This window comes from Cyclopterus lumpus, chromosome 12 (assembly GCF_009769545.1).
Source record: "Cyclopterus lumpus isolate fCycLum1 chromosome 12, fCycLum1.pri, whole genome shotgun sequence".
Classification (NCBI taxonomy): domain Eukaryota; kingdom Metazoa; phylum Chordata; class Actinopteri; order Perciformes; family Cyclopteridae; genus Cyclopterus; species Cyclopterus lumpus.
Window position 1 is genome coordinate 20,620,125 of NC_046977.1, and position 12,399 is coordinate 20,632,523.

The following is a 12,399-nucleotide window of genomic DNA, read 5'->3' on the forward strand; positions in this document are numbered from 1 at the left end:
CAAGTCCCCTTTCTCACCCTGTTTACCAGGTGGACCTATGCGAGGCTCTAAGGCGCAGCGTGGCGGCTCTGCGGCTGGAGAAGGAGGCGCTGTGCGAGGAGCAGAGAGGTCACCAGGCGCTGGGGGCGAGCGTTGAGTCTCTGGTGCAGGAACGCCTGAAGACCAACGAGAGGGACAAGTACGGCGGCTTCATCGGTACGTCAGACCGCATTGACACTCCGGGTCCACGGCTCCGATGTAGAAACTGAGACGTTGTGTTTTTTGCAGGAGACCTGGAGAAGATCGTGAACCTGCTGCTGTCGCTCTGCAGCCGGCTGTCGAGGATCGACAGATCTCTGCTGGCTCTGGAGAGAGGGGAGCTGACGCAGGAGGACACGGCAGGAGAGAGGGTGAGACAGGACAGGGTCTACCCGTCCGACACTCTGTCGACCGGTCTGCTTCACCTGTCTAGCTGTAGCTGAGTCTGCATATTATCTGGGTTCAAGGTCCCCTGTAACTTTGTGTTTTTGATCCCAGGCAAATCTGGTTGTATAGAAGTCTATGCTTCATGTGTTAAAGCTGCATTCTCTCTACTGACCACCAGGGGGCGACTCCTCTGGTTGTATAGAAGTCTATGCTTCATGTGTTAAAGCTGCATTCTCTCTCCTGACCACCAGGGGGCGACTCCTCTGGTTGTATAGAAGTCTATATAAATGACTTCTCTCTTGATGTATTCCCTCAGTAAACATTGTGAAGTATCAGTGATAAACAACATGTTGTCGTCTCCTCCCGTTCAGGAGTCCCTCCATCACAAACGCTCTCTGCTCCTCGGACAAACCGAAGATGCCCGGGAGCTGAAAGAGAACCTGGACCGGCGGCAGCGCGTGGTCCACAGCATCCTGTCCGGGTACCTCGCCGAGCCGCAGCTCCAGGACTACCGGCGCTTCGTCAGCACCAAACCGTCCCTGCTGATCCGCCAGCGGCGAGTTGACGACCTCATACGGCAGGGGGAGGAGCAGCTGGCGCGTCTGGCCGAGAGCCTGCCGCAGGAGCTGGCAGAGGCTCACGGTTGGTCGAGAGCGTGCCCGTTCTCCTCATCGGGCCCCGCCCACTGCCCTTCGCTTTTCCCGCCCTCTTTGACTCCAGGCCCCGCCCACTTAGTCAAGTCCACCACTGTGACATCACTGTGATTGCGAGTGGCAGCGAAGGACGGTAAAGACAAGACAAGTGTCTCCCTAGAAGCCCAAGTGATGCTCCAAACTGAAGGAGGAGCCTGAAACACTGAACAACTATGCAGACTTCACCCAATGTGCCTCATGCTATTCACATGTGTCCTGTAGGCCACACCTCTTTTGAACCTGCGGCGAGTGGACGACACCGACTGCTGCCAACGTTTCTCATCTTCTGCTCTGAATGGGATTTGCCATCGGTGGTTTTCAGGTCTGAAGTTCATTGTCAAACACTGCAAAAGGACAATTTTATTTCTGGAGTTGTCCACCTTTTGTCATGTTTAAAATCCAACTTTTCTTTTGCTTTCAATATCTACATTTCTAAATATCCCTCTCAGTAAAGAGAAAAGCAGCGATTTTAAGCTGTGAATGTAAATCTCCGCTCTACTTTCTGCCCCATTTTCCACCTCGATGTTCTCAGCTTTAAAGGGGTTTAATAAAACGTCCCACAATAAAGCAAAAGGAAGTTTTTTTAGCAGCCCTGACGGTGCCTACAGGAACCTCTAACATTCAGACGCTCTTCCAGAAGACGAAGACGAAGGGAGCAGGTGTTTCAACCTCCCAAAGACAGAATGCTATGTCATCTTTAGAATAAGATATTATCTTGTCAAAGTTAACATGTTAACAACGTAATCAACACCAAAACTGTTTCTAATTTACGGCTACAAAAAGAATCAAAAAGAGATCCTGAGGATGAACTGCTGTGAGAGGACACTGTCACATGACCCTGTAACACGACTACTGTCACTACTGTCCGTTGGTCTGGAGCTCGGAGCACTTTTATTCTTTTACTGTCGCAGCTCGACTTCTGTTGGCTGCAGAATTTACACTGAATGATAAACGTAGTTCTACTTGATGAGATGGAACAATGGACGGCAGAGAAAATGGAGATGTTTAGATTCCAACGATTCTTCACAGGATGAATTGTCTGCAGACGTCAACGTGGTTTTCAGTTTGAATTTGAAACTTATTATTCTTTCTTCCCTTTGTTAAAAGTTTATTTTAGGGCCACAACTGCAACCATTACCTTTACTACTTACGATGTCTTTGATTAGCGGGAAGATATTTAATCTCAAAGCATCAGGAATAACAACAACAAAACAATATACTAGACCAAAAGATATTTAATTAATTATGACATGAAACACAGAAAAAGATTAAGACAATTGTGCAATCGTTGACATTGCTCATGAATGTCCTGTCAATCACTGGGTGCATTAACGTGGCTAGTGATGTCATGATGTTGAAATGTCCCGCGCCGTTTTGGATTCAGATCAAGTTTTCCAGGTTCCAATAAACTCACAGCTTCCCAGTAACATGCTGACACACTATTTTCTGATCACATTTGATTTGATTTTCATTTGTCCTCCTTGTGGATTTCTGTGAAAATAAACAGTGGTTGGTTCTCTGGTCTTCTGAGGAAGTCCATAAAGGGGGAGGGGCTTTAGAATAAAGAGATGTTAAGACTTAAATCGAAGCAGCGAAGGCTGAACGTTTCCTGTCTTTTTTAGTATGAGTCCCCCCCTCAGATCTGCAATGCAACTTGATAGGACCTAGTATGAGACCGACCTGCCTGATAAACGTCCGTAACGTTTAAACTCTGCGGCTCAAGTTTAAAACACAGACTTTCTTCATGTCAGCGATGACATCACTGACATGGTTCTCCTCCAGAGGTCCGTCTCCACAGTAGACGTTATGCAGCTGCTCATGACGAGTAAACTAATCTTCATCTTTACCCTTTAACCTTAACAAACTTTCCACTTCACGAATTATTAATTGCTGGGACACATAACGGGGCATATTTTTTCTGTGGTCATGAAAAGTTTAAAAAAAAAAAAAAGCAGTCATAACATCATAAATGTTGCACATTTAAGTTGAGGTATGCATGGTAAAAGAGAAACGGCGCAACACACAATACCGACATTTTATATGATAAGATAGTAAGAAGCAATCAAGTTATATCACTCCTCAATAATTATATTCAAGTTGTTTTAAAATCACTTGCTTTTCAGTGTTTACCATCATTTGTTACACACTGTCCTCTCTGGGTTCCCGTAGTTTTTCACAGAACACATTCTCCCACTCCGGTGTCTACTTCAGTCACTTTTGGCTTGTAGCAGGTGCCATTTGGCTTCCCGGGGAGCATCAATATTTATTGTTTAACAGCAGCAGCAGAGCTTGGAATCTAAAAAGCACAGAGGGGGTTCTCCTAGTTTGAAGTACTGGTCCGTTTCCTTCTCCACCGACAGTACACGTTTCATTTCACTGTTTTAGTCTCTCGAGCACCTTCTGAATAATCTTAGTGTGTCATATTCCCTGAACAGTCTGCTTCATGTCCCCATCCATAACCCACGTTATACAGCCGCTTAGGGTTCGTTCTTGTCTTTTTCTGAGGCTAAACAGAATATCTCAAGACATTTTATCGTTGAATGAAATTCAATGTTTGCTTTATGAAAGAGGGACAATTAAATAAAAACAGCTCAATGGTTTTTTTGTGCAAAATAAATGTATTTTGTAAATTAACTTTGTGTCGCCTTCAAGTTGTCCTGCACGCACGCAATACACACACACACACAATTTCTAAATATTAAATTCAGTCTATTGTATTGTATAGCCCAACATCACAAATTACAAATTATCCTCAGAGGGCTTTACAATCTGTACACATACGACATCCCTGACCTTTGACCTCACATCGAATCAGGAAAAACTCCCCAAAAATAACCTTTGACAGGGAAAAAAGGGAAGAAACCTTCAGGAGAGCAACAGAGGAGGATCCCTCTCCCCGGATGGACAGATGAATAGATGTCATGTGACCAGATGAACAGAGTTACAGAGTTACATAAACACATTACATGAATATGACAATGTATGAATGGAACTCCACATCTCTAGTGGGGTACTATTGTACTATGAGCTCTCTAGTCAGGTAACATGGAACTATAAACTCTCTAATGGGGTAACATGGTACTATAAACTCTCTAATGGGGTAATATGCTATGAGCTCTCTAGTGGGGTAATATGGTATTATGAGCTCTCTAGTGGGGTAACAGGGTACTATAAACTCTCTATTTGGGTAACATGGTATTATGAGCTCTCTAGTGGGGTAACATGGTACTATAAACTCTCTAATGGGGTAACATGGTACTATGAGCTCTCTAATAGGGTAACATGGTACTATGAGCTCTCTAGTGGGGTAATATGGTACTATAAACTCTAATGGGGTAACATGGTATTATGGGCTCTCTAGTGGGGTAATATGGTACTATGAGCTCTCTAATGGGGTAATATGGTATTATGAGCTCTCTAGTGGGGTAACAGGGTACTATAAACTCTCTATTTGGGTAACATGGTATTATGAGCTCTCTAGTGGGGTAACATGGTACTATAAACTCTCTAATGGGGTAACATGGTACTATGAGCTCTCTAGTGGGGTAATATGGTACTATAAACTCTAATGGGGTAACATGGTATTATGGGCTCTCTAGTGGGGTAATATGGTACTATGAGCTCTCTAATGGGGTAATATGGTATTATGGGCTCTCTAGTGGGGTAATATGGTACTATAAACTCTCTAATGGGGTAACATGGTATTATGAGCTATCTAGTGGGGTAATATGGTATTATGGGCTCTCTAGTGGGGTAACATGGTACTATAAACTCTCTAATGGGGTAACATGGTATTATGAGCTCTCTAATGGGGTAATATGGTATTATGGGCTCTCTAGTGGGGTAACATGGTATTATGAGCTCTCTAGTGGGGTAATATGGTACTATGAGCTCTCTAATGGGGTAATATGCTATTATGAGCTCTCTAGTGGGGTAACATGGTACTATAAACTCTCTAATGGGGTAACATCGTACTATAAACTCTCTAATGGGGTAATATGGTACTATGAGCTCTCTAATGGGGTAACATGGTACTATAAACTCTCTAATGGGGTAACATGGTAATATGAGCTTTTTAGTGGGGTAATATTGTACAATAAACTCTCTAATGGGGTAACATCGTATTATGAGCTCTCTAGTGGGGTAATATGGTACTATGAGCTCTCTAATGGGGTAATATGCTATTATGAGCTCTCTAGTGGGGTAACATGGTACTATAAACTCTCTAATGGTAATATGAGCTTTTTAGTGGGGTAATATTGTACAATAAACTCTCTAATGGGGTAACATCGTATTATGAGCTCTCTAGTGGGGTAATATGGTACTATGAGCTCTCTAATGGGGTAATATGCTATTATGAGCTCTCTAGTGGGGTAACATGGTACTATAAACTCTCTAATGGGGTAACATGGTAATATGAGCTTTTTAGTGGGGTAATATTGTACAATAAACTCTCTAATGGGGTAACATCGTATTATGAGCTCTCTAGTGGGGTAATATGGTACTATGAGCTCTCTAATGGGGTAATATGCTATTATGAGCTCTCTAGTGGGGTAACATGGTACTATAAACTCTCTAATGGTAATATGAGCTTTTTAGTGGGGTAATATTGTACAATAAACTCTCTAATGGGGTAACATCGTATTATGAGCTCTCTAGTGGGGTAATATGGTACTATGAGCTCTCTAATGGGGTAATATGCTATTATGAGCTCTCTAGTGGGGTAACATGGTACTATAAACTCTCTAATGGTAATATGAGCTTTTTAGTGGGGTAATATTGTACAATAAACTCTCTAATGGGGTAACATCGTATTATGAGCTCTCTAGTGGGGTAATATGGTACTATGAGCTCTCTAATGGGGTAATATGATATTATGAGCTCTCTAATGGGGTAACATGGTATTATGAGCTCTCTAGTGGGGTAATATGGTACTATGAGCTTTCTAATGGGGTAATATGATATTATGAGCTCTCTAGTGGGGTAACAGGGCACTATAAACTCTCTGTTTGGGTAACATGGTATTATGAGCTCTCTAGTGGGGTAATATGGTACTATAAACTCTCTAATGGGGTAACATGGTATTATGGGCTCTCCAGTGGGGTAACATGGTACTATGAGCTCTCTAGTGGGGTAATATGGTACTATGAGCTCTCTAATGGGGTAATATGGTACTATAAACTCTCTAATGGGGTAACATGGTATTATGGGCTCTCCAGTGGGGTAACATGGTATTATGAGCTCTCTAGTGGGGTAATATGGTTCTATAAACTCTCTATTTGGGTAACATGGTATTATGAGCTCTCTAGTGGGGTAACAGGGTACTATAAACTCTCTATTTGTGTAACATGGTATTATGAGCTCTCTAGTGGGGTAACATGGTACTATGAGCTCTCTAATGGGGTAATATGGTACTATAAACTCTCTAATGGGGTAACATGGTATTATGAGCTTTCTAGTGGGGTAATATTGTACTATTAACTCTCTAGTGAGGTAACATGGTATTATGAGCTCTCTAGTGGGGTAACATGGTACTATAAACTCTCTAATGGGGTAACATGGTACTATGAGCTCTCTAATGGGGTAACATGGTACTATGAACTCTCTAGTGGGGTAATATGGTATTATGGGCTCTCTATTGGGGTAACATGGTACTATAAACTCTCTAATGGGGTAACATTGTACTATAAACTCTCTATTTGGGTAACATGGTATTATGAGCTCTCTAGTGGGGTAACATGGTACTATAAACTCTCTAATGGGGTAACATGGTACTATGAGCTCTCTAGTGGGGTAATATGGTACTATAAACTCTCTAATGGGGTAACATGGTATTATGAGCTTTCTAGTGGGGTAATATAGTACTATTAACTCTCTAGTGAGGTAACATGGTATTATGAGCTCTCTAGTGGGGTAACAGGGTACTATAAACTCTCTATTTGTGTAACATGGTATTATGAGCTCTCTAGTGGGGTAACATGGTACTATGAACTCTCTAATGGGGTAACATGGTACTATGAGCTCTCTAATGGGGTAACATGGTACTATGAACTCTCTAGTGGGGTAATATGGTACTATAAACTCTCTAATAGGGTAACATTGTACTATGAGCTCTCTAGTGGGGTAATATGGTACTATAAACTCTAATGGGGTAATATGGTATTATGGGCTCTCTAGTGGGGTAACATTGTACTATAAACTCTCTAATGGGGTAACATTGTACTATAAACTCTCTAATGGGGTAACATCGTATTATGAGCTCTCTAGTGGGGTAATATGGTACTATGAGCTCTCTAATGGGGTAATATGATATTATGAGCTCTCTAGTGGTGTAACAGGGTACTATAAACTCTCTGTTTGGGTAACATGGTATTATGAGCTCTCTAGTCGGGTAATATGGTACTATAAACTCTCTAATGGGGTAACATGGTATTATGAGCTTTCTAGTGGGGTAACATGGTACTATAAACTCTCTATTTGGGTAACATGGTACTATGAGCTCTATAGTGGGGTAACATGGTACTATAAACTCTCTATTTGGGTAACATGGTACTATGAGCTTTCTAATGGGGTAATATGATATTATGAGCTCTCTAGTGGGGTAACAGGGCACTATAAACTCTCTGTTTGGGTAACATGGTATTATGAGCTCTCTAGTGGGGTAATATGGTACTATAAACTCTCTAATGGGGTAACATGGTATTATGGGCTCTCCAGTGGGGTAACATGGTACTATGAGCTCTCTAGTGGGGTAATATGGTACTATGAGCTCTCTAATGGGGTAATATGGTACTATAAACTCTCTAATGGGGTAACATGGTATTATGGGCTCTCCAGTGGGGTAACATGGTATTATGAGCTCTCTAGTGGGGTAATATGGTTCTATAAACTCTCTATTTGGGTAACATGGTATTATGAGCTCTCTAGTGGGGTAACAGGGTACTATAAACTCTCTATTTGTGTAACATGGTATTATGAGCTCTCTAGTGGGGTAACATGGTACTATGAGCTCTCTAATGGGGTAATATGGTACTATAAACTCTCTAATGGGGTAACATGGTATTATGAGCTTTCTAGTGGGGTAATATTGTACTATTAACTCTCTAGTGAGGTAACATGGTATTATGAGCTCTCTAGTGGGGTAACATGGTACTATAAACTCTCTAATGGGGTAACATGGTACTATGAGCTCTCTAATGGGGTAACATGGTACTATGAACTCTCTAGTGGGGTAATATGGTATTATGAGCTCTCTAGTGGGGTATTATGGTACTATAAACTCTAATGGGGTAACATGGTATTATGGGCTCTCTAGTGGGGTAATATGGTACTATGAGCTCTCTAATGGGGTAATATGGTATTATGGGCTCTCTAGTGGGGTAACATGGTACTATAAACTCTCTAATGGGGTAACATTGTACTATAAACTCTCTATTTGGGTAACATGGTATTATGAGCTCTCTAGTGGGGTAACATGGTACTATAAACTCTCTAATGGGGTAACATGGTACTATGAGCTCTCTAGTGGGGTAATATGGTACTATAAACTCTCTAATGGGGTAACATGGTATTATGAGCTTTCTAGTGGGGTAATATAGTACTATTAACTCTCTAGTGAGGTAACATGGTATTATGAGCTCTCTAGTGGGGTAACAGGGTACTATAAACTCTCTATTTGTGTAACATGGTATTATGAGCTCTCTAGTGGGGTAACATGGTACTATAAACTCTCTAATGGGGTAACATGGTACTATGAGCTCTCTAATGGGGTAACATGGTACTATGAACTCTCTAGTGGGGTAATATGGTACTATAAACTCTCTAATAGGGTAACATTGTACTATGAGCTCTCTAGTGGGGTAATATGGTACTATAAACTCTAATGGGGTAATATGGTATTATGGGCTCTCTAGTGGGGTAACATGGTACTATAAACTCTCTAATGGGGTAACATTGTACTATAAACTCTCTAATGGGGTAATATGGTACTATGAGCTCTCTAATGGGCTAACATGGTACTATAAATTCTCTAGTGGGGTAACAGGGTACTATAAACTCTCTATTTGGGTAACATGGTATTATGAGCTCTCTAGTGGGGTAACATGGTACTATAAACTCTCTAATGGGGTAACATGGTACTATGAGCTCTCTAGTGGGGTAATATGGTACTATAAACTCTCTAATGGGGTAACATGGTATTATGGGCTCTCCAGTGGGGTAACATGGTATTATGAGCTCTCTAGTGGGGTAATATGGTTCTATAAACTCTCTATTTGGGTAACATGGTATTATGAGCTCTCTAGTGGGGTAACAGGGTACTATAAACTCTCTATTTGTGTAACATGGTATTATGAGCTCTCTAGTGGGGTAACATGATACTATAAACTCTCTAATGGGGTAACATGGTACTATGAGCTCTCTAATGGGGTAATATGGTACTATAAACTCTCTAATGGGGTAACATGGTATTATGAGCTTTCTAGTGGGGTAATATTGTACTATTAACTCTCTAGTGAGGTAACATGGTATTATGAGCTCTCTAGTGGGGTAACATGGTACTATAAACTCTCTAATAGGGTAACATGGTACTATGAGCTCTCTAGTGGGGTAATATGGTACTATAAACTCTCTAATGGGGTAACATGGTATTATGAGCTTTCTAGTGGGGTAATATTGTACTATTAACTCTCTAGTGGGGTAACATGGTACTATAAACTCTCTAATGGGGTAACATGGTATTATGAGCTCTCTAGTGGGGTAATATGGTACTATAAACTCTAATGGGGTAACATGGTATTATGAGCTCTCTAGTGGGGTAATATGGTACTATGAGCTCTCTAATGGGGTAATATGGTATTATGGGCTCTCTAGTGGGGTAACATCGTACTATAAACTCTCTAATGGGGTAACATGGTATTATGAGCTCTCTAGTGGGGTAATATGGTACTATAAACTCTAATGGGGTAACATGGTATTATGGGCTCTCTAGTGGGGTAATATGGTACTATGAGCTCTCTAATGGGGTAATATGCTATTATGAGCTCTCTAGTGGGGTAACATTGTACTATAAACTCTCTAATGGGGTAACATGGTAATATGAGCTTTTTAGTGGGGTAATATTGTACAATAAACTCTCTAATGGGGTAACATCGTATTATGAGCTCTCTAGTGGGGTAATATGGTACTATGAGCTCTCTAATGGGGTAATATGATATTATGAGCTCTCTAGTGGTGTAACAGGGTACTATAAACTCTCTGTTTGGGTAACATGGTATTATGAGCTCTCTAGTCGGGTAATATGGTACTATAAACTCTCTAATGGGGTAACATGGTATTATGAGCTTTCTAGTGGGGTAACATGGTACTATAAACTCTCTATTTGGGTAACATGGTACTATGAGCTCTATAGTGGGGTAACATGGTACTATGAACTCTCTATTTGGGTAACATGGTACTATGAGCTCTATAGTGGGGTAACATGGTACTATAAACTCTCTATTTGGGTAACATGGTACTATGAGCTCTATAGTGGGGTAACATGGTACTATAAACTCTCTATTTGGGTAACATGGTACTATGAGCTCTATAGTGGGGTAACATGGTACTATAAACTCTCTATTTGGGTAACATGGTACTATGAGCTCTATAGTGGGGTAACATGGTACTATAAACTCTCTATTTGGGTAACATGGTACTATGAGCTCTATAGTGGGGTAACATGGTATTATGAGCTTGTGGGCTAATATTGTACTATAAACTCACTAGTGGGGTAATATGGTACTGACATCAGGACAGCAGACAGTCTCTACATCTTCCACTGCAAACTAAAAACACATCTTTTCCGACTATATCTTGAATTATAAATACATAAATAAATGACTTTATAGTTTGACTTTATTGAAGAAATGTTACTTTCTTTATTCTTGTAGTTCTGAGTTTGTACTCATGGTTTAATGCACTTATTGTAAGTCGGTTTGGATAAAAGCGTCAGCTAAATGTAATGTAATGTAATGTATATTGTACAGTTCAACGTCACTCCACATCCGGGTAACCTGCAGGAATGCAGCAGGTAGTGTGGATGAATACCTGAGCAGGGCGGAGCTTCGCTGGCCCTGACAGACACCAGACCGACCTTTGAGCCCGGCAGAGGAAGAGAGACGGGAGGCGCGTGAAGTCACGTAAACGCCGCCATGGCCACAGACTTCACTCAGGACACGCTGCTGCATTTCCTCCAGAGCTGCGGAGGCTCGGTGAAAAACTCCGACCTGCTGCTGCACTTCAGGAACTTCATCCGGGACCACGCAGACCGCAACCGCAACCGGGAGCTCTTCAAAAAGTTCGTCAACTCCGTGGCCACCGTCAGACAGGTCGACGGCGTCTCTTATGTCTTTCTCAGGAAGAAGTTCAAAGGACATGTCCCCGGTGGGGGCGGCGGGGGACGGGGCTCTGCCGAGCCGCGTCCGAGTCGAGTTCCCACTGGGAAGAACGCCGAGCCCTCCCCGGAGACCGGCGTCCTGAGCCCCGCGGGGAACGCGGCGAAACCTCTGCAGAAACCGCAGCGGAGGGAGGGGACGACACCCGCCCCGCCCGGAGAAACAACCAGAACAACCATCCTACCCGTGGCTGGGCTCGTGCTCAACAACAACAACTATGGGGCGACCAATTTGAACCTGAAACCGCGACAGGTAATCGGTCCAAAAGAACCTCCCGGTAGACCGGTGGCAGCAGCTCAGGTGGTGAGTCACGTCTCAAAGAAGACGCATGTGAAGAGCCCCAGACCGCCTGAGCCCCCTGACCCAGACCAGTGCCCTCGAGGGGGTCAGCACAGGGTGGGTTTTGGTCTGCCCCCGGGGGACACACCTGTAGTGGCAGCAGTCAGTCACTATGGAGATATCAGACAGCAGGTCCCGGTCCCCGAAGCCCCCAGAGGGAGGGAGGCCTGTCTGCAGCCTGAGGGAGCTCTTCATCAGGGGCCTCCTCTTCATCACTTCATCAGTCTTGAGCCGCAGGATGCCCCACGGCGCATCAGGCACAGGCCGAGCTACAAATCTGCCGTCTCTTATGATGAAGACCGGGAGGAAGAAGGGGAGGAGGTCCAGATGAGGCCGGATTCAGCAGGAGGAGCGTGGTCCCCGAGCACTCTCGGAGACTTGGGGCGGGCCTTCTCTGCCTCCTCGCCGTGCATTGTAGATCCGAATGTACCCTCTGTCGTCTCACCCCCCTCCTCCTCTTCATCAGAAAGGCAGATCCAGAAGATTTTCCTTCAGGATGCGGAAACGATGCCCCCTGGTGGGCCGGGCCA

At 43.1% G+C, this 12,399-nt stretch overlaps 2 protein-coding genes across 8 annotated transcripts in view; both read left to right on the forward strand.

Moving 5' to 3' along the window:
- The window catches only part of shroom3 (shroom family member 3), a 65,025-nt gene extending 61,914 nt beyond the window's left edge, over positions 1–3,111 (forward strand). For all 7 annotated transcript variants that reach the window (XM_034546786.1, XM_034546788.1, XM_034546787.1 and 4 more), the window contains 3 exons: positions 30–195; positions 268–389; positions 777–3,111. In XM_034546786.1, coding sequence (XP_034402677.1) covers positions 30–195; positions 268–389; positions 777–1,169 — 681 coding nt within the window. In that variant the 3' untranslated portion in view covers positions 1,170–3,111. The remainder of the gene's footprint in view (positions 1–29; positions 196–267; positions 390–776) is intronic.
- Positions 3,112–11,061: 7,950 nt separating this feature from the next.
- LOC117740963 (ankyrin repeat domain-containing protein SOWAHB-like) overlaps positions 11,062–12,399 on the forward strand; it is a 7,827-nt gene continuing 6,489 nt past the window's right edge. The window contains exon 1 of the mRNA XM_034547652.1: positions 11,062–12,399. This exon is cut by the window's right edge and continues 323 nt beyond it. Coding sequence (XP_034403543.1) covers positions 11,288–12,399 — 1,112 coding nt within the window. The 5' untranslated portion in view covers positions 11,062–11,287.